Source organism: Pholcus phalangioides, unplaced genomic scaffold (assembly GCF_987345545.1).
Source record: "Pholcus phalangioides strain wild (caught in Gottingen) unplaced genomic scaffold, Ppha-v1.0 ptg000039l_1, whole genome shotgun sequence".
NCBI lineage: Eukaryota > Metazoa > Arthropoda > Arachnida > Araneae > Pholcidae > Pholcus > Pholcus phalangioides.
In genome coordinates this window covers 23,010,968-23,038,750 of record NW_028301625.1, presented here as the reverse complement: position 1 = coordinate 23,038,750, position 27,783 = coordinate 23,010,968, and the positions used below count along the sequence as shown (strand labels likewise).

The 27,783-nt window shown below is 36.6% G+C and overlaps 1 protein-coding gene across 2 annotated transcripts in view; it reads right to left on the bottom strand.

Annotated features, from left to right (window-relative positions):
- The window catches only part of LOC149065721 (calcineurin-binding protein cabin-1-like), a 122,387-nt gene that overhangs the window by 4,740 nt on the left and 89,864 nt on the right, over window positions 1–27,783 (bottom strand). For both annotated transcript variants that reach the window (XM_089253539.1, XM_089253540.1), the window contains exons 41-42: window positions 21,956–22,027; window positions 18,443–18,569 (exon numbers count right to left, since the gene is read on the bottom strand). In XM_089253539.1, coding sequence (XP_089109665.1) covers window positions 18,443–18,569; window positions 21,956–22,027 — 199 coding nt within the window. The remainder of the gene's footprint in view (window positions 1–18,442; window positions 18,570–21,955; window positions 22,028–27,783) is intronic.

Sequence of the window (27,783 nt, the reverse complement as noted above, 5' to 3'; positions counted from 1 at the left end):
GAACCAATGAAAATCATTAAAATAATAACGTTACAGAAAAAACAAACACAATATGAAATAGGCGAAATAATTACGGTGCTAGAGCCATGTTTGGTTTCATTAATAGCATCTTTAGCCCTAGTGTCAAACCACTCAGTCTCCACATAATCTGGCCACAATATCCTCCAAGCCAAATTCATAGTTCTGTAAAATATTTGCTGCTAAGCTTTGCCAATGATAGCAAACTCAATAAGGAATTTGCAATATGCTATGTAGAATATTAAAATAATGTTTTGAGAAGTCATTAAGAATGCTAGTTTTATGCCAAAAATTATTGTAAAACATTTTTTAAAAAGGTGTCTGATGTAGAGATTCCCGAAGTTTGAAATCTGATTCATCCATGAATCATAGAGTGTATAATTTGGAGTCGTATTTGGGGGAGTGAACATTACTCAGATGAGATCAAATTTTTCAACTAACTCTTCTTTCAAATGAAAAAATATATAGTCACACGTGACCACACAGACTTGAAATATCCTTCCCTCGAGATTCAGTCCTTTTTGCGTGTTCGTAAACCGAATCATTTTCCGTTGTTCGTAAATCGAATTGTTCCAAACCGAGGGTTGACTGTGTAGTATAACATCAATGCATATAGTGGCGTCTCAACTATATCAACATACCGCGTAAAAATGAAAGCATTTTTGCCTGCGTGTTAAACGCAGGTAAAAAAAAAAAATTAATGATGTTGCTATCAATCGTGATATTTTATATTTCGTGTAGTCCTATTGAAGAAATTCAAATTCCACACGAATTAGATGGTTCATCAAACAGAAATAGGTTCTCGGTGAAGCATGAATTTATGAAAATAATAAGTTTGAGAAATATCTTGTCAAAAGGTGTCCGTTTGGTGAGCGAATCAACGCACATTATGTTTTTTGTGTACTGACTAGGCCCAGGGGCGTAGCCAGAAATTTCGTTCGGGGGGGGGGGGGACCACTTTCATTTCGGGGGGGCCAAAGTGACAGAACAATGGATTTGGCCATCTTTTTCCCTTTTTTCGGTCATTTTCTCACATTTCGCAGGGGGACCAGACCCCAAGTTACCCCCCCCCCCCCTCGCTACGCCCTTGACTAGGCCACACCCAGCACATCCCAAAAAAGGGGATAGACCCGATTATTCACAAAGCAATCATTACAGACAGTTCTTGTGCTTGTACTCAAATGAATAAGGACGTCAACACAGAAGGAACGGTACCTAAAGGCCCGTATACAGCGATCGGATCTTGCAATGAAAGCATTCGCAAATGGTTGTTCAGTAATTTCTCCGGTGTTGTGAACGATTCTTGAGCTGTTTTCGCTGAACCCACCTGGAATCGGTTTTTTCAACGAACACAAAGGAAGTTTGTGTACCCACGAGCGGATTAGAACCGCTGCAGGGGGTCGTGCCAGGGGCGTAGCCAGAAATTTCGTTCGGGGGGGGGGGGGGGGAACCAAAGTGACAGAACAATGGATTTGGCCATCTTTTTCCCTTTTTTCGGTCATTTTCTCACATTTCGGGGGGGGGGAGTCCCCCTCCCCCCCGCTACGCCCTTGGGTCGTGCGTTGCACGATCGGCGCGCTAGTGTATACGCGCCTTAACACACACAACTACAACGCTCGACGCAACATTGTTGACCAATCGCTGAGCTTTTAACTGGTTCCACATCTAACGCAGAACAGAGCAAAACGCTCCGAGCAGAGCAAAAAGTGGTTTTTGACGGCAAAAATCGGTCAACCTCAGCCACACCTCAAAAACCAGTTTTCGGGTGACGTAGAGCAGCGAGTGGCGTAGGTTAGAACTCCTTAATACACTCCTTAATACTATAATAGTATATGAAGGCGTCTTAGCGTAGGTGGCTTTAAGACGCAAGCAAGATCATATTAGCCCCAGTTTACATGGGAAATAAAAAATTTGGTTTCCATCACTCCCCGATAGGGAAAAATCGCAAAGAATTATGGGAAAAGGGGTATGTGCTCCGTAAAAATCCTCATAGCGGAGGGTGTAAATATCTCCTCCTCTTTTCTTACGTGGGGGAAAAAGTTGTCAACGGAAGCCTGAACTCCCAATGCTACCGCAATATTGCACATATAAACTATTGTCACCATTGCAAAGCTTGTACCATGCGTTGCCGGAACCATCTTTTTTCACGCTTATTCCATCTGACAGTACTCAATTAAAAACCCTTAACTCATCGTGGAACACAATTTATCTTTACTGAACTTAATTCTGTGTTGATTAAGCTTAAAACCACTGGGATCATTGTTGACAATGTGAACTCAGTCAATTATAGTCGAATCTTCATCAGAGCCGGACAAATCTATCGTCCGACATGCCCGAGGCATATAATATATTCTCACAGGACAAATATTTTTTATTATATACAGTGTCTCCAAAACGTTTACTAGGTGCCCCCAAGTGAAATACAGTGAAACCTCGATATAAAGATATTCTCCGGGCCAAGAAAAAATATCGTTGTAAGGATATTATCGTTGTATCGAGAGGCAACATTGTCATAAGGTGCCACCAAATTTATGCTCTTGTTGGCATCTTTTCTAAACCTGCTTTGTTAGTACCATCAGAAAACACGCTGTAAACTATTTATTCGTTGTGAAAAACTGTAATTAATTAGTTGATTAAATAAACCCATTCATATGTAAAGATGTTTGCCGTTTTATACTTTTGTGTCTTAGAGAGAAAGTAGCAACACCAACAGCTTTATCAACATTTTTGGTGATCACGTGATGCAAAACACCAATGTTATTAGACGCTCTTTGAAGGATGAAAACAAGTGACGAAGTTAAAAGTAAATTTAAGACGAGTTTGAGCGAAATATAGAAACATACCGTATCAAAATCTCTTTAAAAATATCGTTATAGGAGGATTTATCGTAGTAAAGAATATCGTGTTGTTTCGAGAGATAAATCGTTTAACATTAGACAAATCGGTTGAGCAGAGGCGTCGGAGTTGTTTCGAACCTGTGGGTGCTCGCTTGAGTTTTATGTAGAATATTTTTATTTCTCAATCGATTCTGAGGGTACTCGGACCTGTGCTACAAATTCCCGTGGGTGCTCCACACCCTTCTCCTACACCACTACGGTTCAGAAGAAAAAGGGTTGGATAATGAGTTCCGAGACACGCTAAATAAGGTTTGTTGACGATAGTTCCTATACAGGGTGCATAGGTAACAGGGCGTATGGCATTTTATTGGCGAACCGTTAATCCTAGATGCATACTTCCATTTAGAAAAGTATCCAAATAACGTGAGGTACTCAGATAATATCAGTGTCATTCATGTTGCAAGGGGTTTTTTGTATAGTTATTAACATAAAAATGTTAACTTTTTGTACGGATACTCTGTGGTCAAAAACTCAATTAGAAAGTTTTGCCCTGTCTCTCCTGATGACAGCAAAAAAATTACAAGTGAGAAAAAATAATATATATAAAATATATATATATTCATTGAGATAAGCGAATTTGAAAAACGAATATAAAAATTGGAAAAAAACAGCTTTAAACGTGGACAAACCGTTTCATCCGCATTTAAAGCGGTTCTTTCCCAACTTTCCTCCGTTTTATTCGACTTACGAATTCGAATCACTTAGAAACATAGGGTTTTTTTTGTTGGCATCAGGAGAGATAAGACAACAACTTTCTAATTGGGTTTTTGAGCACGGGGTGTCCGTAGAAAGAGTTACCGTATATACTCGTGTATAAGCCGACTCGTATATAAGCCGACCCCCCTACTTCAGGACCACCGAAACCGCATTAAATTGAAAACCCGTGTATAAGCCAACCCCAAAAAATCCGTGCATTTCAGAGAAAAAAAATTCTTATATTCCCATGCAAAATGAATAGCTTACGGAAATATACAACAGAAAACGATTCAAACTTTTTAAACCGTTTCTTCTGAGTCTCCAAGCTCATCGTGATCCATCAGATCATCATAGAAAGTGCGGCATCGCCCCTATGATGGGTACGCTGTCATCGCCATTGTCACTTTCAAAGAGGATATCATCTTCAGTTCCGTCCATCGCATTGCTGATGCAACACTTTTTGAAGGATCGGATGATAATTTCGGAGGAAACAGAATTCCACGCCTCACGTACCCATTGGCACACTAGGCCAATGTCAGGTTTCTTCAAGGCCCCACTTTTTGTAGTTTCTTTATCATCGGAACTCATCCATTCGATTCACAAATTCCTCAAATAGTCTTTGAAAGGCTTGTTGATGGCTTTAACATAAGGCTTTACAATCTTCGTTAGCTCACCTGGTATCAAAGTCAATGATGTTTTCGATTTCTTTGCCTCGTCTTTGACATTTTCGGGGGTTTGAACATATCCGATACCAATAATGCCGGTTTCTCGAACACTGCTATAAAAATGACTGATTGTGCGGGGTCGATATTTTCTCATCAAAAACTGACCCGAGTATAAGCCGACCCCCCCCCCCACCCCCACTTGAAGAACGAATTTTTCCACAAAAAAACTCGGCTTATACACGAGTATATATGGTATTTTTTTTTTATTTTAATAACTATACAATCCCTTGAAACGTAAATGACGTATCTGAGTTCTACACGTTATTTGAATACTTTCTAATTGCCAGAATAATAATAATATAAGTATGCCTCTCTCAACGGTTCACCAATAAAATGCCATACGCCCTGTTTATCTATGCACCCTTTATATATAAATAATTGCTATTTAGAGAGAAGCTAACAGTTATTTAATTTCCAGCTAGGACTTCGTTAGACAGTTGTGGTGTATTATATTGTCAATTTACTTTAATGTATTTAATTTTTACAGCCCTTAATATTTTGTAGTCTGATTCTGCTACGTCCCTCACACCTGCTTAAGTCGATGAGTAAAATGAGTAGTAACTTTACGACTTTTTTTCAGACACCAACAGGAAAATTATAATTGACTGATCTTAGATTTTCAGCCAATTACCGCATTAGTTTTATAAGGATCAGCATCGATAATCCAAAAAAAAAATTGATGAATTTCACCCTGAATTCTAATGGGATGTCTTAACAAGGGGAGATGGGAAAGAAATGCTGACAAGGGGCGGTAAGACAAATAACACTGAGAAATTCTATGCTGGTTTTCATCATGCCCACCAATTCATCTCTGAAATCCTGATGCCAACATTCCCCCAACACCCTTGTGAAACATCATCAAGTTCCATATACAACAACGATTTTTTTTTCTTATGTAAAATCTAGGGCTCTGGGAATCGATTAAAATTTTCAACTGGTTAATCAAAAAATTTCAATCGATCAACGAATTTTAATAAAATATTTCCATTCATAGCAAATGTAGTGTTGGTAGCTATATAATATTAATTGATGCTATAAAATTCATTTCACGCATCTATCCACTGAGAATGGATGTAAACATATATGCAAATAAAGAAATAAAGGCGGCCGCTTGAAGCTATTTAAAACAATAGAACATCTCGATAACGGACACCCATGGACATGGGACCAAAAATTTTGTCCGCTAATGGACAGGGGTAGGATACACAGTGAAACTCCGTTTATACGACGCCGACTTTTGGCTTCGCTCGCAATTGGCGTTCCCAGGGGCGTAGCCAGAAATTTCGTTCGGGGGGGGGGGACCAAAGTGACAGAACAATGGATTTGGCCATCTTTTTCCCTTTTTTCGGTCATTTTCTCACATTTCGGGGGGGGGGGCAGACCCCCAAGTCTCCCCCCCCCTCGAGACGCCTTTGGGCGTTCCTATTCATTTTAATGTTGAAATGCATGTGTTACTGTGTGCAAAAGTGGATACACTGGTCGTTATGCATAATAGCCAATCGTCTCGATAAAGGAAATTTGATTAAATTTCACATTTATCTCTTTTTCGTCGATTATGCATAATAACCCAAATAAAGTTGGGAAGTCTGATAAATATAGAAAAGTTTATAACCTTTCGTCTCTTCATTAAACCAATTAATTATTTTTACCCCTACATGATGCGTGCACTACCCATATTTTGCAATAAAAATTAAATTAAAATAAGTGAGAAGATAAAAACATTTTCATAACAACATTATCAGTCTTGTAATGTTGGCTTTCTTCACATGTATCAACAAACAAAACCAACACACACACATTACCATTCGAATTTACCATCCTGGACCATAGCTAGGTTCAGTTAATTAAGTAATTAATTGACGATTTATAATATTTACCATCACCATCTTGGGATTAACAATAATCTTAGTTGAATATGATAAATTCTTGGTTTATGACCAAAAATTGATAAATTAGAGTTTGGAAAAAAAAAATAGTTTCTTGATTTTACTGTCCGCTATCGAGAGTATCCGTTAACGGGGAGTGAAATACATTAAAGCCCTATTCCATGGGACCGGGGATCAGAAAAGTGTCCGTTAGGGGAGGTTCCACTGTATCACCCCCCCCCCTTTGCCAGAATGTGCAAATTTCTAGAACTTAAAAAACGATTTTAGAATTTTTATTCTACTCATGTTACTCTATGGAAGTTGCTCTCCTAAAATGTTTCGTAAAATGTGTTTCTATAAGAGATACACATTCGCCTTCCTGGCACAACTTAAGATAGCACAGTAAGTGATCCAACCAGCTGATAAACCCAAAAATCAAAATTCGCACACTCATGTCTCTGTCATAACGGGAAGGGGGACGATATGCTGAGATTGTGCTTGTCATATCCTGGAATTTCTTAACTTATATCTTGTCGGTTTTTTTTAATTTTAAATCATCACTAATTTTCGTTGAACTGACTGGTGTCATCAAAATACTGATTCAAATATTTTTAAATACGGTCACTTATCTGATATGTTATGTATAGGACAATAATTTAAGACATTTAATCGGTTTGGTCAAACAAATGATATTAAATTATAAACTTTTAATACAAATTTTAATCGGATTGATCAAGTCGATTAAATCAACTAAAACTTTTAACTGCCATTAATAATTCTGTGTTGTTTGGTCAGAACATGATAAATCCAAAAAATGGCCTTTTGATCTAAAAGTAAGTCTTGCTAATTATAACTAATTAGAAGTGAGATAAATGCGCAAATACGTATGTACAGCTAAACAACATGCTGATGTATATTTTAATTTGTATTTGTGTGCATGCTTTATTTTTGATTTTTAAATGACAATAAAAATGCTTATATCTCAAAAATTCGATTTTGGAGTTATGTTCTGACCAAACACCACAGAATTGATCAGTGTATTGACCCCATTAATCGAACCAGCCCCGGTAAAAACATTGTTTTTTGCTTTGCATCCTTAAATTTTGCAACCAAACCGTTTTGTGTGAAAAACAGGACAATTACAATTTTCTTACAAAATATTGGTTGGTAACCTTGTATGAGCAGCTATTATTCCAATTACATTTTTACTGAAAAATAAAGTACAAAAGAAAAATTCTGCAAGAGACAGTTCCCAGAAGCTAATTGATTCAAAAAATCATGTGTGGTTCCACTTACCCCTAATTTCCACTCGTGTTTCAGTTTATCTTATACTTTTTAAATTTTTAGCTTTGAGGAGTTGCTGAGATTCCCAGTATATGCATGTCTATATATCATTTTTTTCTTTTTTTAATAACTTGACGTAGTGTATGCGCATGTATTCCTTGTAATTGTATTAGTAAACAGATTTTGAAGACAATTTTGGAAGAGCAAACTTATGCATTTTAAGAATAAACAAGAGTAATTCATATTAAACTTAATGATGCATGAAGTATGTTTATATTAGGCATCATGAAAAAACTTATCATCTCAAGCTTTTATAATACATGGGGAAACTACTATTATTTCAACCCATTTTAGAGAAGCCGAAACTGTAATAAAAACTTCTTTTTTTTAAATCACTTTAAACTTATGTAATGCTAAATGAACCACACAAAGATGATATATACTCAAGGAATGAGATTATATTTTGGTAATACAACCACCCAGAACTCTTAGCCTGAGCTTGAAGAGAAGATGTATTAACTAATAGAATTGACTACATTTGGATAAACAATGAAAATAACTTAACCCTTTTACGTACGAGCTTTTGGCAACAAATTTGGACGATGCACAGTTGAACGAGTGGAGATAAATTTAAAAAAGTGATATTATTCACACATGTGAAGTGAAGAGAGAAAGATGAGGAAAAACTGGTTTTCCAGTGTGTCTACCCATATACCAAAAGCAAAATTTGGTGGTTTTTCTGTGACCTTTTCTCGTTCGACAAAATGAACCGTGCTGGGGTTAATGAAAGGGGGAACGCGAGTGAATATACAAAATAAAAACATTTGATAAGAATGTAATTTAATGTTTTGAAACTTTTGGTGGGGGCATGATGAAGATACATATACAGTAAACCTCTCTTTTGCGGACACTGGCGGGACAAAAAAATTTGTTCGTAAAAGAGAGGTGACCGTTAATTAGAAGTTTCAAAATGAATACTTTTATTATACAAGGGGAAATGGCCAAAAAAATTTGGCCGTAAAAGAGGATGATCATATCTTGATCAACGGTATAAATTTTTGATGCTAAGGGGGAAGAGCTGTGAGCCTTTTCATGCTTCATGCTCAGGTATCTCCGCCCATGGAAAGCACTGTCTCACAGCATAAACAGAAAGAAAATTTTTCTATCAGAGTCCTACCTTGTTACTGAGAAAATAAAAGGGAGAGAAGAAATTATTTCACTTTCAGACCAAATTTCTTGTTATTGGATAAAATTTTAAAATTTACTTTTAATGAGACCCAATACAAGTTTTACGTAAAGCAGTAAAATATGTTAAGCTACTCCACATTTAATGACATTCAACTTTATTTATTAGCAATTTGTTCATTTTTGCAGCATCACAATCATTTTTGCTCATAATGGTTCATTCAAATGAAACCTAGTAAAACCAATCACAAATGAGAATTAGAACCCAATTCTCAGTGATTTTTTTTACCTTTTTTTTCAGTCGTTTTCTCACATTTCGTGGGTGGACCAGCCCCTAAGTTCCCCCCCCCCCCTCACTACGCCCTTGGCTCAAGCACCCGTAGTAATTTGTGACATGAGTCTCAACCAGGGTTCGCACTACCGATCGCCATTGCTCCAAATCGCGACAAAAACTACGTAGTTTCTCCCTACAGCGCTGTGGGGAGATTTTAGTGACAAAATATTTCATTTGGCGAATTCGGCTTCTTGATGGTCAAATCGACCATTTGACGCATGTTCGAAGATCAACAAGTGAAATTTTTGTTGGTCAATCGCTAACAATGTTCAGAGACTTTCGGAATGGTTCCAGAGGAGGGCGAGGGGTTGACAGGGACGATTAACCTTGTCTGGAACCGTGACTAGTTGACCGTACCCCCCCAAGAGAATACATGCAAAAAACAACCTATTGTTTGAACCCTTCACTCGACGATAGCCCTTCCCTCAGCAGAGATGCCACCGCGTGTCAAATATCCCCAATTTCGGAAGGGGACAAATAAAAATGTGGTACCCCCACGTCCATGGCCCCACGGGGGAGGCTGACAAGGATCCAGCTCTGTGGCCCGGGCCGATTCTCATCTTTTTTTTTGTTTGTTTGTTTTTTCACGCCATAAATTCACTATAAAAGAACCCGTGAAAAGTTTTGTATACATGTATATATGAATTGACATCATCATCATCATCATCGTGCCCCCTCCCAGACTTCGAAGTCTATCTCCGCCTATGTGCAGGGCCGGATTAAGACGCCTGAAGTGCCTAAGCACTTGAATGGTTTTGGTGCCCTCCGGTCCCTGCAAGTATATTTTATTCTACATTGAATCTATAAATTTTAAAAAATGACATTTTTTGTTTCAGAAGTAACTAGTCTAAGACAGAATTATGATGTGAATATTTATAAGTATGGCATTGGAAGTTTGCCCCCCCCCCCCACCACCCCCATTTTTTCTACTTTTAAAGTCTGATAATATCTCCTGGTTTTTTTTTTTTTTTTTTTTTTGGAACACCTTTGGAAGTTTTCTTTTATATTTTCCAAAAAGACACGTTAAATTTTTAGCAACCACTGAATCTTAGCATGTCCGATATTACTCACATGCGCTGACATGAAGAAAACAACATTGGAGGGGGGGGCTGAAAGTTGCTGGTCGTCCTGTATATATGGGACTCAAGCACGTACACAGGAAAGGGAAGGGAGTGCTGTTTGTGCATTGTTTTTTCAGAAATTATTGGGGGGGAGGCTCAAATGGCCCTCAGTCCATAGATTCCGGCGCCTATGCTCACAGGTACCTTATTTTTGGTGAACCACGGTCATTGATATATTTTCTTTGATATATTTTTGAGTTGTAATCTACATCTGCATAAGCATTTCTTTTACTTCTACGGTAGATGGAACTTTTTATACCTATATTCTAAGCAGCGTTTCTCAACCTATGGTTCGTGGACCCGCGACGATGGCATAGGTGGTGCGCAGGCGAACTTGATAATTCAATTCTAACTTTATTCAAGCATACTTTATGCAAATTGCATGAAATCTCATTCCAAAAACTCATCCCCCCCCCCCCAAAGGAAAACAAGTTTTTTTTGTTCATCCAGGCTAATTATCTCCCCCTCCCATATCATTGTCTGCCCCAATGTAGGGTGGCTACACATTGTTAAATAACATTGTTCTTTTCTGTTGCTACTCACCCATCCATCTCTTGGGGGGGGGGGAGAAAAGGAACCCTATATATATTGAATGCCATAGCTTCTCAAAAGACTAGATTTTTGGGAAAAATATCTTGGGAGGATCATGAAAATCCGTGACCTTCACTCAAATTTTGTGACTTTTTCGGGACTTCCATGATCCTTTTCTCATTCCGTGATGGCAGACACCCCGTTTTACTGGTTTTTTTTTTCTTCTTCTCTCAGTTATCCTCTCCCTCAGGCCTGTAACTAGGCTGGGGCAACCAGGGCACTGCCCCGGGCCCCGAGCCAAATGGGGACTCAAAAAAAATTTACTTATTTCACATCATTTTCCCTTTTTAAGGGGGCCCCCAAGAAGATACGCCAAGACCCTGCTCTTCCTAAGTATGTTATACATACATTATGTGTTAAACAACCTACGTTTCACTTGAGAATTGAATGGTATTACTATCGTGGATGCAGCTAGGGGCACCGATTTAGGAATTTTCAGGGACGAGCGGCTTAGGTTTTCGGAACATTGTTAAGTGGTGGTCAAAAAAAACGAATAGAATGCTGTTCCATTCCTCTAGTCTCTTCATGTTCTCCTAGTCATTTTTCCACTTTTCGAAGGCTTAGTCCATCCTAGACTGGAGTATGTCATAAGGTTTTGGAGACCATACCTACAGAGGGACATAGTGGGTGCAGAGAAGAGCAATGTTCTTGTTGGCATACAAGGTTTGAGCTATGAAGACTTGATTTCTTGAATATGTTTACATTGGATCAATGCAGGTGTCAGGGGGAATATGATCAAAGTGTTTAAAATTCTCAAAGGGATGTATAGGATAGACCACGAGTTAATTCACCATCAATCAACTGCTTCGACAAGGGAACACCAGTACCCAGACGTGCCAACTTTTGGAATCCAGAAACCTGGAGATTCTCCCGAAGGGGGTACCCCCACTACCTCCTATATACAAAGCCCCTGCACACGTCACAGCTGACGTGGTCACGTGACTATCCGAAGGCCGACGACCGAGGGGAAGAAAGAAACCAGCTATGGCGATGTTGTGTGATACATTTAGGATACCGCGTGGTTATGAAGAAAATTTGAATCTATCTCGAATTCCGGAGTAAGTATATTTTTGATTTTTTGTTAAATTAATCGTTTAAGCCGGGTTTTCCTAGGAGTAGAATCTCTGTACCGTGTGCAACGTGTAAACGCTGATAGGTTAAAAAATTGAAATTCAGGTTTTTTTTTGACCAATCAGAGTTTTCACGCTGTACGCGTTGCAGAAACCTGCTTCTAGGAAAATCTGGCTTTAAGCTTGTATATTTTTAAATGAATTTCAGACAACAACAGGTTACTTGTTTAAACCATTAATTGTTTTTGTAAGTACTCTACTACTTGCAATAGGCCTACCTTGAGGAGTTTCCTACCTTTTAACGTGGTGAAAAAGTATAGTCTAGTAGAAATATCGTTAAAAATATCATTTAACCATATTTATTTCAAATTTACGATCCATATTTTTGATCATATATGCTATCCTGTGACAGTACAAAGCTTCATATATCTCTAATACTTAATATTTTTTCAAACTTTAAAAAAAAAATGCATTAAAATTAAAAAATAAATTTTTTTAGAACCCAAAGTATTTATGAATGGATCTCGTATCTAAAAATAGATATTTCTTTAAAATCAATATTTCTTTAAAATCAATATTTCTAATTCTTTATTCATAGAAATTACAAATATTGCTGGGTTGTTTATTTTGAATGACTTAAAACATATAAAACATTTTCACAACATAAAATATAGGCAGGACAGTCATTTCAACTTTTTCCAAGGGGGTGGGCAAAGAGCTTATACTCAATGAATATATATATTTATATATATAAATGCCATATCCAGTGTATTTTTCGAAGCCAAGGGGAGGCAAGTGCCACCCTCTGATTCCCCGAATGATGGGCCTGTATATAGGCCTATAATAATATACATAAAATATATATATATATATAAAATAAAATCTATCATATAAAATAAAAAAATAAATGAAATAATAAATATATATAATAAGCTTTATAAAAATTTCATGAACATTTTACAACATAATAAAAATTGGGATATTATATACGAGTGAATAATATCTAAATTTTTCATGGCTACATCATTACCTATTCATGATACCTTTATGAATAGTTATATAATTCATACTATACTTTTAATTTCTATTGAAGTTTTATACAATTCTATCCTGCCTCTGGAAATTCTTTCACACAGTTCAGGTTAAGAACCTCCGCTGTAAGCCATGACTTTCAACTAAAATTGTTCATAGATATATATATATATATTTTAAGATTCACAACATTTCATAATTTCTAATTTAAAATGTGAAATTTAATTTTTTTTCCATCTTTCCATTTCATGCAGAATAACAACATGCCTTTCAAGTGTGTTCAATTATTGCAAAAAGAGGAATGATGCACCCAAGACTTCTAAGTTGGAAAAAATTAATTAAATGCAAATGAAGCTATAAATTCTGAAAGTATCAGAAATTCATGTCCAAGTAATGTACGTAAAAGGAAAAGAAAAGAAAATTACAGACACTTTTATAATAGTCGAATCATGTTATAACAAACTCGAAGAGACTGGAGAAAGTGCTTTGTTATAACGAAATTTCATTGTAAAATAATTCCTAGTTTTTCCATTGTTCATATAAACTTATCTGGGGGATTAGAGAAATGTTTGTTAAAATGAGATTTTTCTTATAACGTTTTTCGTTAAAATGGGATTTGACTGTATTTAAGCTTGCTATATTTTTTAAAGAGTTAGTCTGCAAGTAAATTCACATGAACATTTATTTTTTAAATCATGTTATTTTGTATACAATAAAAAAACATGTTTGTAGTGTGAGTGTGCATTTGTAATAAATTTTTTCTGAAATATTTTTTGATTTCAGTGCTGCAGAAATGGGCATATTGCTAACTTTTAATGAATATTATGAATAAGAGCATATGTTATATGAAATTTAGGAATAGCGCATATCTCTTCAGATAATACTAAAGTTGTTGTTTTTTCCAAATTGGCATTCGAATACTTAATTACACAGAATTATTCCAAAATTTAGGTTTCCAGGAGAGTGAAATGAAATTGTCTACAAATACGGAATTTACGTAAAAAATCCATACTTTAATATCAAAAAGGAAACGCCTACGTAAACAACCTATTATGAGCATATTGCAAACTCTAATGAAGCTTTTTATAAGTAAATATGTCGTTTATAATTTTAGCAGCAGTATTTCTTTTGGCTACTAATAAATGAATAAATCTAATTTAAAAAAAAAATTCCAATTAAGGTTGGAACAAATTAATGTACACAAATTATGGAAATTCGGTTTCCAAGTATAATAAAGTTATTCGGAAATATGAAATTCAGATTTAAGTAAAAAAAAATCTACACGTTTAAAACAGTGTTTCCCAAAGTGGGCGATGGAAGCTACGGCTGTAACATAGGATCCTATGGGTTCGCTTGAGTTGGGGGGGGGGGCGATGAGAGAGAAAAAATTCTGTAGAAGGGGGCGATGGAACAAAAAGTTTGGGAAACTATGGTCTAAATCTCTAAAAGAAGAAAAAGTTGTCAATGAGATTAACTCTTGAGCTAACACTCCTGTAAAGGGTGTTTCTAGCAATACCACAAAAACCAGACTCGGCCTTCAGGTGGGTGACGTCACAAACGGTCCTGAGGCTTTGTGTATAGGAGGTAGTGGTACACACTCCCCCCCCCGGCACTCATAGACTTGATCAAAAACGGTTCCATTCCTCCCTTTCCCCCCCCCCCCCCAGCAGGTTCTGCATTGCCTCCCCCAAGCAGAATATAAGAGAAATCACATCTACATATACTGTCATAAAACATAAGTTTCCTTTCGTGGATGCTATCAGTGATTGATAATCTTGGTATATGAACTCTTAAAAGCTTTATATTTAGCTTTATATAGCTTAAAGTTTTATATTTTCTTTCTGAAGACATATTTAATCAGAGGAAACAATTAAAAACTCCAAAATACAAAGCTGCTGACGAAAAAAACTTATGTTTATCTTGCGGCTGTTAATGGAATACACTAACGATTATACAGGAATTTCGGCAACAAAAAATCTAATTTTCGGCCAAAATCCAGAGAAATTTTAACAGAGCGGGAGGAATGATGAAAAATCCGGAGTCTCCTGCCTAAATCCGGAGAGTTGGCAGGTCTGTCAAACTCCCTGTGACAACCTGGAATTGACCTTACTATAGTGTTGTGGTGTCACAGGGAGTTTTCTCTAATAGAGTTGTTAATAAATGGAACAGCTTACCTATGGGGGGTCATAAATTCTAACACAATTGACACGTTTAAAAAGTATGTAAGCAAGGATAAATCAAGAAGCTATCCATACTTAAGATAAGACACCCACAATCTTTTTTCATGGGCAGTGCACATTATATAGTATTGATTATTAGTTTTTTCTTCCATGAATGCTGTGGTTATTAGATTGCTGTATTTTGGTTATATTTGACATCCATATTTCTATGGGTAGCTTTTTTCAGCCACCTTATTAGGCATTTTGCCTGTTGTGGCCTTTGTGTTTGTATCGTTACATCTTTTTTTTAATCATCAAAAGATAGTAATGAAGAGATAAAAAGATAATGCTGAAGTGAAGGGGGAAAACTATTGACAGGGTTACCAATGACAGGGTTACATCTTTGACAGGAGAGTTCCGAAGGAAGATAGAGAGCTCAATTTTTTCTCATTTACAGACGAACGAAATATTTCTGCCATGATCATTAAGGGGTTAAATTGTTTCACACACAAATTACCATATTTTAGTGTGAATAAAGAACCTATTTTTGCCAAAAATTAGGTCTAAAAATAGGGGATTTTCTATACACATGGATAGTATTATAGATATTAACAAATTACTTGATTCTTCGAAAAACAAATCTTCATAATTTGCACAACACTGCAATTCATACATTAGTCAAGCAATGGCATGCATTCCATTGACAGCCCTGAATGTTAAGCTGATACAGACAATGTCACATAACATTTTTATCTAATGATTTAATTAGGAAAAAAAAGGTGGGGGAATTAACAAAATATTGCCGCTGTGGTGGTCGAGTGGTTATAGTGATGGACTCGCGATGCGAGGATCCGGGTTAGAACCCCACAGTGGTGGTCGGCTGAAGTTGGTTTTCTGTGGTTCCCAACTTCAAGGCGCAAATGCGAGCCGATCTCCCCGTTAAAAAGTCTCGCCACAGAGAGCAACAGTCCTACAACGATAAATCATTCAATCATTACACTTCACTCATAGTTAGAAAAACTGGTGGCAGATGGCAGCACTACACATAACAAGCATTACAGAGAAACAAAAAACTTCACGTCAGGTTTCACTATACGTACACGCACATTCCCGCATGTACCGATTCGTTGGGGGTTCCGCGGGGGGGGGGGTGTGGGCGGGGTGCATGTGTGGTGTAGCAGTAGTAGGTAGGGCCTCCAAAAAATGGCTCAGTGATCCATGATGTTCTTAAGTCAGCCACCTCGTTGGGCAATTTGCCTGTTGTGGCGTTGTATTTGTATTTAGTATATCAGTTACCAACTGAATTGAATTAAGACAAGTGGGCATGAGACGACTCATTACACAATTGCCCTCGTAAGCTGTGCTAGTCAAGACAGGCAAGTGTCTCCAGTTGCCACCCATGCTCATTTTCAGAAGACATTTCCTAAGGAGAAGCTGCCAGGAGGAGTCCTTGTATACGCTCATGTAAAGAGCTGGATGGATCAAGATGGAAAGAAACTTTAGTATGAAAAGATTTGGAACAAGAAACCTGGGAACCTTTTTACCCCTTACAGTGGCAATCCCGAGATATCTCAGGTTCTTAAAACTCTCTCAAAATGCCAACCCGAGCCCACATACCATTGAAAGTTTTCTTCTCCTGATAACATGTTTTCCTTTTTCCCCCTCCTCCTCATGGTGATGCAGTTTACAATGAGAGTGACTTTGATACTGAACTAGTTGATGCAGCTGATTGTGATGTATCAGATGAGAGTGATGAGTAGTTTAATGGTTTCTATATATATATATATATATATAATAATAATAATATATATATATATGATAAATAAAAATTATCTATTTTTTTTATTTATCTTAAAATAAATATCTTTGAAAACTTTTTTCCAAACTTTAAGCCCAAAAAATAGGAAGTTCCTAAAATAAAAGAGTTCCTTATACACTTTAAAATACAGTAGATACTATTTTTGTAACTTAGGGGTCATTCAAGTATTATGTCAGCATCGATGGGGAATTCAGGTTTGCTGACTTTTGCTGACAAGAGGGGAAGAGGGGTTGAATAATGCTTACATCGTCAACCACCCTTTATGAAGATATGAAATATTCTTAATGACATCGTACTGGGTGTACCAAAAACAAGAAGAACTTTTTGCTAGTTTATGGGTACCTGAACTAACATTCTTCCTATTGATAAGTCCTTTATAGAACCACTTTAGCGATCTCTAAATGTCCCGCTGATCAAGTGATCTGTAGATGTGTCGCGGGTCACTTAAGTGGCCCGTGAATGTACCACAGGCCTACATGAGTGATCTGAAAATGTGTCGTGGGCCACTTAAATACTTTGGAATTTCGCCGCTGGTCACTTAAGCGATCTGTAAATGGGTTGCTTAGTTCATTTCCACCAAAATTAGGTTTGAGATGGCAGACGACATCAGATATTCCCGAGGGCCACATTTGGTCTGTGGGCCATAAGTTTGGCATTTGTGGTTTAGAGGGTGGGTCGCAATGAATTTCTTAAAGAAAAATTTCATGTTCTTAGCCTTCAAATAGCATTGAAGTTAGCATCCAGTTAAAAGAGATGTCTAGTCTAGACTAACAGAAATTGATTATAATAACATATAAAGGTATTTTCTTCCAAAATTAAATTTGTTTTTAAATATATTTTGCATCAATTTTTATTTATTTTTTAATCATTGGGGGCACAGTGGGGCTCATGCAACCCCTGCGTATGTATCCGATTTCAATATGCGTTAGGAGGTGGGAGTGTGCTGATGAAAATTTGCTGACAAAGGGGGTCAAAAATTTCTAAAAATCTGCTGCCTTAATACTTGAACGGCCCTTACTGACAATTAGGAAAAATCATTACCATAGTTATGCAATGTATGTATTTAAAATAAACACATAACATAAAAATGACAAATATGTGAAGCATGCAGGAAGCAAGCATAAGTTGTCATGCTAATTTTTGAATCAGTATACAAATAAAAAATAAAATATTCAAATTTTAAAAAGGCCAAAAACTTCATTTTGCTATATCCCTTTAAAATAAAAACAAACAAATACAGAGGCAAGCATAATAACAACACTGAAAATTAAAACCTAGCTTTTATTCTACAATACAAAATAAACACATTAAAAATATAAATAGATTTTGTACACACGTATTGTGAAAAAATCATTGCAAAATCTGTTGCTATAATGCTTATAAATATTCAAATATGTTCCAAGATTTTTTTTAAATTCATCTAAATTCCATGCTAAATTTGTAATAGTAGATAAAACAAGTGGATACATTCAAATATCACAATCGCAAACTATGATTCAACAACACTAACCAGCTATAAACAATTTTAAAAAAATAAAAGGGTAGGAAGTTCTGCATTTCTAAGGAGAAAAAGTCTTGGGCTTGGAGTGCAAACAAAAATGTTTGAGCCACAAAGAAAATGTATAAAAATCATTTCCAACAATTACCTCTTTGCCATGCATCAGGTGTATATATATTAGGGCCAGCAGAACTAGCATTTGAACTAGCTTCGTTCATCTCACTGTGCCCATACTGCTTTGGAAAATAGCTATACCTACTTGAATCATGATTCAGCTATTGGAATGACAAATGTCAACAGTCAATGCAATGCATAATTTTCCAAATATAAAAAGTTTTCAATTTTTTTTTCAAGTTTGCATAAAAAGCAAGTTAAAATTACTTTACATTCAGTGAATTGCTTCAAAGAGATTATTAATAATATATAACACAACACATTAAAAAAAGAAAAATTGAACAAATGTACAAAAAATACATGCTTAAATTAACCATTATGATATTATAAGTTGAGATTCTGATGATTCAAATGTTCAGATACGTATAAAAAAACATTTTCAAAACTTTATTGGATTACATTAATGCTAAATACACACAAGTATTCATAATTTTAAAAATAACATTCAAAAGGGGTCTTATTTTCACTCTAATTCAACTCTTACATACATGAAGTCATATTCAATAATTCATTGACTACCATTCAGGAAAATAATAAAACATTGTGTGAACATTTTTCCATTATGATGATCAAACAGCTAGAGAACCTTTCACCATTCTACTAATAATAGCCACAAAAGGATGAGACACACACATTCATCATTTTAATTAATATGACATAATCATTACAAAGAAATAACTTGTCTTAAGGGCACACAAGAATACTATGTGTCAGATGAAACATAACTATCAATCTACAAAAACATATATTTTCTATATAACCTATTAAAAGTTATATAGTAATAGAAAATACGAGTCGTGGAATTGGGCTCTAGCCAAGTTTTTATAAATTTTTCTAGAAATTTGCATATGGCGAATGATTAATGGTTATGTTCCGGAGAAGTGCTGCTTCTCCAGCAGAGCAGAAATAATGTCAGAATTGAGGACTTCTGCTTGCTGGATGTGTTTCTAAGTTTCACTTCTGTCACTTTGAGTAGATTGCAACCATAGGTTCCACTGTAAATATTATTTGTCTTAATAGGGTATATACTCTATCAACCCTCTAGTTTTTTCTAAACAGTTTATTAACACCCTCTACATAAGTAATGTAGTGATTTAGATAAAATTGTAAATGCAATTACAGTAGAACTTCAGTTAACGAGAAATTCACATAACGAGCAAAAGCTTTGAACAAATTTTGACTCTGTTAACGGGTGATGATTTGCATTATGAGCAAAAATTTTGTATTTTTTTCTATTTATTTTCATGTTATCATAACTGAGCTGATGGTTTTTGATTTCGCCCACACACGTGTTATGGAATTTTGGGTATATTCTCCCCTATGGTCTCCGGTAAGTGCCTCAGTCAGAAAATTAACACACGTGCGAGTGTGAATATTTACAATACAAAACTAGATGTAGCATAGCAGTGATGTGTATGTGCACTTAAAGTATTTCTTTTTAATTCTGCTTGGAAAAAACTATGGGTTGATTCAACACCTCCTAGAAATAGAAGGCCTCTGCACGGGTTGCCAAGTTCATCTGTAACATCATTAAGACTACCTAGCAAGTTCGCCACATTTTGAACCACAGCATCCTATTTCGTTTCTTATTATTTTGGCGTAGAATCTTCTTGGTTGGCTCGCAAATACCGCATGGTGATTGGATATGGGGAATAAAATTCGTCAATTATGAGCTTGATCATTTCTTTCCTGCACAAAGATGATACTGGCACAAGCAGGGAATCTTTTCCCCTAAATATTCCGAGTGAGGATGGACTACTTGCTGACGTCATGAGCAGCATGCAGAGGCCTTCTATCTCTAGGAGATGCTGGTTGATTGCATTATTGAACGTGATATTGAGGGGGCTAGCTCATGAACAAGAGCCACTACTTGTTGAAGAGATTTTGTTCATGGGGAAGACCATGGACCGGAGGGGCATCCAAGAACTAGTGGTGAAAAATGTCTAGAAGTTGATGGTAGATGAAGTGGGTGTCTTTTGCATGCACCAGCAAGAGTTTATGGACGGTATCTTGTCTGAGGAAGAGAGAAGTAAGGAGAAGTCTCGCACACATAAAATGAGATTAGAGAGATGTGTAGAATGTGGAAATCTGTGCAAAACTCTGTAGAAAAGAACCACCCAAATAAAGCTGTAGCAATGTGCAAGCAATGAATCTCTCCAACGAAAACTACAATTTACAATTTCCCAGAAATCCTAAAAAAAAGGCAAAAGCAAGTGTCATTGGATGAAGTCACGCAAAAATAATAAATTTGCAAACAACAGTGAGTCTGTAAATCGTCCTAACTTATCGTGCTCCTCTCTTTCTCGTCATTTAGAGTAAGTTCATTTGTAAACATTATCATATTGTATGTTTATTTATAGCATTATTTATATTACATATATTTTATTGCATTATGTATAATTATTGATTGAATGCCGTTTTTATTAGTTATTTATATAGGAATGACTTATGTCGGAACAAATGTGTCTTACTGTGGAACGAATTATCAGAGTTTCCATCATTTTCTATGGGGACATTTGGTTCGAATAACGAGCTGTTTGGATAACGAACACATTGGTGGAACGAATTAAGCTCGTTAACCGAAGTTCCATTGTATATACAGTTCAAAGTATTTTATTATTGATATACAGTATTGTAATTTGGCTAATTTCCCACTCCTCCAAAGAAAAGTTTTATTATACCATAGATAGGTTATAATGTCAATGTAAAACATGGCCTACAGACAACTATGGTTTATAAACCATCAAAAATGAATGAATTCAAAATAAAATAAGAAGTTATATATTTTACGCATAGTATCACAAGAAAAATATAAAAAGTTCAAAGTAAATGTCAAATTTTGTAAAAGTTAAAACTTACGCACATTATCCCCACAAAATTTTCTTTTTGACCTGCATGGGCCTTGTATTTCTGTGTGTGGTATAGCAATGTTTCATATAACCCAATGGTACAATCAGTGATTTTACATTTGGAGAGGCATTTTCTCCATGCACTGCCACGCATGTACAGAGCATATCAGGAACATTGCTCATATAAATACGAGTATAAAATATCCAATATATATGATGCGAAACATTTAAATAGAAATGTTGAAGAAAATGATAAAAACCAATTTTATAGTTATTTCTGTATGAAAGTAAAAATATTTCAAAAAATGAATATGAAATTTTAAAAAAACTGACAAATTACCAATTTTTTTTCAAATTTTTGTAAAAAAATAAACAATGGAATTATTTTTACACACTGATTGACAATAACCCATCAACCCCCATTGATATAGACAGTTTTAGTTCACGTTAATCATTCCACAAGAAAAAATTCAAACAAATATGTTACTCTTACAAAAGATAGAATGAAAGGAAGTATACTAAACAAATATACAAAATATGTGAAACATATTTTTTTTTAAATCACTAAATAATACAACAAGAAAGTGTGTTTTTGAACAACCATTGGGAAATGAAAAGAAAATATTCATTTTTCATACCTGATATGATTTACCTAATTGTAACTGACAAAATCTAATAGCTTGATCTAAGACTGATGGATATGGGTCCACCTAAAAAAAATGAAAATTTGAATAAAATTTAAAGTCCATCATGGAAGAGAATGTCAATTGAAGTTTTAAAATAATCATTGTGGAATGCATTAATGACCAAAGTAATTTGATTCCCTTACCCCACCAGAGCTGACTGTCTCAATCCTGTGCAGCAGCTATTGATAGACAATTGTGTCCATAAAAATCCAATACTTTTCTAATTTGATTGTGAAAAGGAGCCATTCAAGTATTACGTCAGCATCAATAGAGGAGAGGGGTTTTGGATCTGCTGATTTTTGCTGACAAGGAGGAAGAAGGGCTTGAATGGTGCTTACGTCATTAACCACCCTCTATAAAAATCATAAAAATTCTGTCATAAAAATATGACACTATTTGATAGCATCTTTACTGGGAATGCCAAAAATGAAAAGAAACCTTCCCTAGTTTGTGGGCACCTGAACTAGCATCCTCTCTATGAATAAGTCCTCTACAGACCTCCACCTTTCCCCATCCTGTCTCAATTACAGGGGGATCAGCTAATTTCTTTTGTATCGCCGTCATGAACGGCAGATCGCCACCCTCATCCCTACCTCTGTACCACCTATGTTCTTGAATGATGTGGATGAGAAAACAAGCTGATACAGATATTAAAAAAGAAGCAAACTTTTGGCGTATTTATTTGCTACTCCCCTAAAAAACTTGACCACGTGTGATGTAGGGCCCACCTTTTTTGTGCCACCATCCGGAATAATGTCATTAATTGCATTGATATCTAAATAGAAAAGAATTACTTCAAATTACTCAAATAATCGTTTTTAAGCAACCGCCTGCCATTAATTAAAAATAATTTAAAGAAATAAATATTTTGAAATTTAAAAAAAAAAATCAGAAAATAACATGTTCAACGAATTAAAAAGTCTTCAAAAATTTCAGACGCTGGTGTCGCCTAATGGGGATTTTTGAGTCAAATCTGATGATGCTACTTCAGTTTCCATATTTGCTTTTGGTCTGGGCACAAGGCTTGCAGCCCGCTTAATACAAATTGTAGCATATCCATAGACCCCGGCGGAAAGGTCTGGTTCTCATTCCCATTTATTTATTATTTTTAAGTTAAAAGTTGTATTCTGTTTGAAAATATAAATGTTTACCTTACTTGGTTCTGTTTGTGGTCGAACCGATTCATTCCGATTGTTGCAGATCAAGATTATAGTTTTAATGTTCAGATCCTAAAGTATATGCAAACTGAGATAAAATGAAGTAGTTCTGTGACGGAAAGCACCCGTAATTAGGTTGATCCGAAAATATAATTGTTCTTTGCTTGTATATATACATCAGCAGAGATACCAGGTTTCGGATATCACACTATAGTGCGTCAAATACCCGAAATTTCGGAAAAGGATGCATAAAAACTTGGTTCACGCATTCTGGAGGACACGTTTTTCGTAGTTCCAAGATGAAAAAAGTAGAGCCTCCAAAACAATTTTCCCTTTCTTTTTTTTCTTCTTTTCACAGTCTATCATGATCGTGTGACCTAGAAAAAGTGGTTTTACTCATTTCTACTGTATTGATATACACGTGGGTTATTGAAGATATTTAGTTGTTTCCCCCTTAATGAGGGGGCCATGTACAGAATTTTCAAAGAGAATTTCGGAGCTTCTATTCCCCTACGAGTTTTCTCCCCTCCAGTTACATATCCAAAATTATGGTACTTTCGCTGCTATCTGCCAGCATTCAAAGACAGCGGTCTATACACCATACATAAATTTGCCTTGTTCTTACAAGATTGTGAATGCACATTTTTTTAAAAATCTTAAAGGATTTGGAACGCCTGTTCAAAGTGTAAAACATTTTTCAAGATCATTAAAAAAACATGTAAATCTGTAAAAACTCTACCTTGAGTATCCAGTTTTGTCATCTAGCTGCTACGTGATAGTCACCGCATCTCATTGCAAAAATCACTGGTGTGTACACAGAATCGGCTTCTGGAGGGGCAGAAGGATTTCTTCCACAGAAAGTGTGGGTCACTAACGCTCAAGGGGAAAATATTAGTTGGCTGTAAAAGAAGGGTGACCGCATTTGACAGGTGTCCGTTAAGAGGGGGGTTTACTTTATTTTTATAACATCTATATTTCTGCCGTAGGTGGAATTTAGTGAATTAATAGAGATGTTTGTATTTTCCAAATATCAAGTGTTCTATTATTAAGCCTATTTCTGGATATATGTCAAAAGCGTTCAATTTTTTCAGAAATAGTGTTGAAATTCTTTTGTTACTGGTATTTCGTTACTGAGCAGCTCCAACAAACTAGAAATTAAAAATGCCTAAATAAAAAATGTGTAGAAGTTTTTTGCATATGAAGGTATATGGGGGGGGGGATATTTTTGGAAATGAAATATGCACTAAGAAATAGAAAATATTCTAAAACATTTTCATGATTTTTTAGTGTATATTTTGGGTTTTCATCACTTTTTAGTGCATATAATCTGGGTTCTAGTTATGAGTAAACTTAAACGAAAGTGGGAAGTCCATTTTTTGGGGGAAAAAAATTTCTCTCATAATTTATCTAATTCAAGATCAAAATTGCAAAATTATTGGTAAATATAATATTTGTGACATTAAGGCATTTGTTGTCAATGAGGAGAGTAGAGAGGTTAGTCATAATTTAAGTCAAGAGTGTTCTAGTTAAGAAATTTCCTATGTTCAGGAAGAGTTGCATCAAACAAAAAATTATAATCAAAATATTTCTAGTCACAGTAATGCACTTGTGGATACAGTCAAAATTTGAATATCAGTAGGCAGTCAGCCGCTGATATGCCTGATGAGGAAACAATTCCTAAGGCTAGAGCAACCTCTCATTTCCATGATCCTCTCAGGTTTTCCAAATTGATGGTTCTCCTGCAACAAGTTTGGCAGAGAATGTTAGTGAAAAGAAAAGGGCCCTGTGAAGATGCGTATTATTATGGTCCTAATGGCTCTAAATTTTGCAGCTCTGTGGAAATCCTCCGTTACCTTAGTCAACAAGATACTGATCTTGGAGTGGACAACTTTTGATTTAATGGTCATAAGACCTTACAGGGAGATATTTATTGCATGGTAGGGAAAAAGTTTAATAGATTTAAAAAAAGTTCAAGTTTTTGTGTGGGATTCAAGTAATTTTTTTTTGGGGGGGGGGGCTGACTTGTCCATATATTTTATCTATAAAATTTTTCCTTTTTTCTGTAGGGGAAAAAAGTGTAACATGACAACCTAGGATCCTTCATAATATTTCCACATTTTTCATTAATTTTCTTGTTTAGACCCCAAGGACCTCCCTGCTACTGGAAACCGCCCGAGGTACACACTGGCATTCGGGCTCGGGCCAGCTAAGTTCGCCAAGTCTAGCAGTCTGGGTGGGGTCTCCCGGCTGTTGGGCAAGAACAGGATCAGAGGTCGGGCTGCCGATATCCTATCTAAATTATGTTAACACCTGTGTGGGGAATCCTACTTCACCAAACACCAACTCTGGCCATATAGCTATATTGCAATTTACTGCCATTAATGAAATGGATTGGAAATGAAGGTGCTGTCTATTGCTGGTTGTCTCAAGTTCGTTAGGGAAAATATCTTATCTATATCCTCTCTCTGGTTCGAACCCAGGACTGTGACAGCAACCTTCACGGTGGTATACAAGCATCTTACCATCATGTCACTCAGGTGTCCTGTGGGGATCCTGTTACCTTCCTCTCCCTGCGATAGGGTCCTGCTGATTGCCGGTAGGAACCCTGCAGAGAGTTGTCGTCTAACTCAGATATAATGTGATAATATATTTGTACAATATAAATTTAATTTAGAAATGTTTTGTAAATGTTATTATATTTAAGTGCAATATTTACAGCCACTTCATTGGTGGGCCATGGCCTACTTTCATGGTCAACAACATCATGAGATTTTTCATTGTAATAGGCCTAGTATTGTAGACCCTGGCCAGGTTTCCAATGTTTACGTTTTGTGTTGTTGCTATATTCCATATGTCATTGTTGTGCAATAATATTTTATTCCATATAGTTATGCAAATAAGTAGTTGTCTGTCACAAGAGTACACATGTGCAGATCCCACATCCTGATTCGCCATTGTGACGATGAATGATGGAAAAGATTCTAATCAAATACCAGCAGTGTACTAGGAACATTTGTACTTCAATTCACACTGAACTAATGCAGCTACTTTCTAAGGCGCTTCATCCAGAGAGGTGTGCACAGAGTCAAACTTCTTCTGTCATCATGTATCATTGATCTCAGTAGCATGTTTTAGTACTGCTCCGGTCGTCCAGCCTCTTCACCAGGCTGCCACTTCATTACCTATCCAGTAATGAGTCATGTATTTTCCTGTGTTATGAGGAGAGCTTGCCACTGATAACAGGGTCTTGCTGTAGCCGTTCCTGGGTTTATTCTCCTTGGATACATGCTGAAAAGGCATCACCGGGAGATGCATAAACTGAACATTCATAACTCAAAGATGTGATTCCCATGATGGAGGGAATGTGGAGTGTGTCTGGACAGATGCACTAGTGAGAGCTAACCATTTCGTTGAACTTTTATTATTAGCGACTTTAACAAAAATTTAACCATCTATGATAAATTCACAGATTTTGGACGGGTAGGGCACCCCTTAATTCGGCGATCCAACTCGTCCCAGAGGTTCTCGATAGGGTTCAGGTCTGGGCTCTGGGCAGGCCAGTCCATTCGATGAACCCCATTGGCACCATACCAAGCTTTGGTTAACCTCGCAGTATGACAGACGGCATTGTCGTCCTGGAAGTAACAGGGGTCCACCCTGTAAAACTGCCACAACGTAGGAAGCACATTGTCATCCAAAATAGTGCAGTAGGCATCGGCGTTGAGCTTACCATGAATGGGGACCAAGCAGCACGACCATGAAAACCAATCAGATGTGCTTCCTTACGGATGGTATTCATTGAAACAATACTCCCAGATGCCTGTTGAAACTCCTCACGGATGAGGGCCATCGGTTCGGTGCGGTTCTTCTGAATTTCTATGGACAGCACCAGTCAGTTTCTATCTCCCAGTTTCGTTGGTCTGCCGACTCGGGGCAAATTCCGACAATCACAGCTCACCTTCCACTTCTTAATCACATAGGCCACTGTCGATTTTGGGTACTTCAGCTCGCTAGATATGTCCCTTAAGGATCGGTCATTTTTGTGATACCCGATAATTATACAAATACAAATACAACGCCACAACAGGCAAATTGCCCAACGAGGTGGCTGACTTAAGAACATCATGGATCCCCGAGCCCCTACCTACTACTGCTACACCACATATGCACCCCCCCCCCCCGCGGAACCCCCCCCCCAACGAATCGGTACATGCGGGAATGTGCGTGTACGTGTAGTGCAACCTGACGTAAAGTTTGTTTCTGTGTAATGCTTGTTATGTGTAGTGCTGTCATCTGCCCCCAGTTTTACTAACTATGAGTGAAGTGTTATGGTTGAATGATTTACCGTTGTAGGACTGTTGCTCTCTGTGGCGAGACTTTTTAACGGGGAGATCGGCTCGCATTTGCGCCTTGAAGTTGGGAACCACAGAATGTAATTATACCTTTCTAGAAATCAGAGAGCTCCGAACTGCGCAGCATCTTGCATGCGACTAATGCTGATGTTGTTTCCTACACGATATATACCGGCGGAGGGCGTGACGTATCTCAGGACCGCAGATATCGTCATTTGCATAGGTGTCCAAATACTTATTGGTAGATAGTGTAGCATCGCAATAGCTAAAA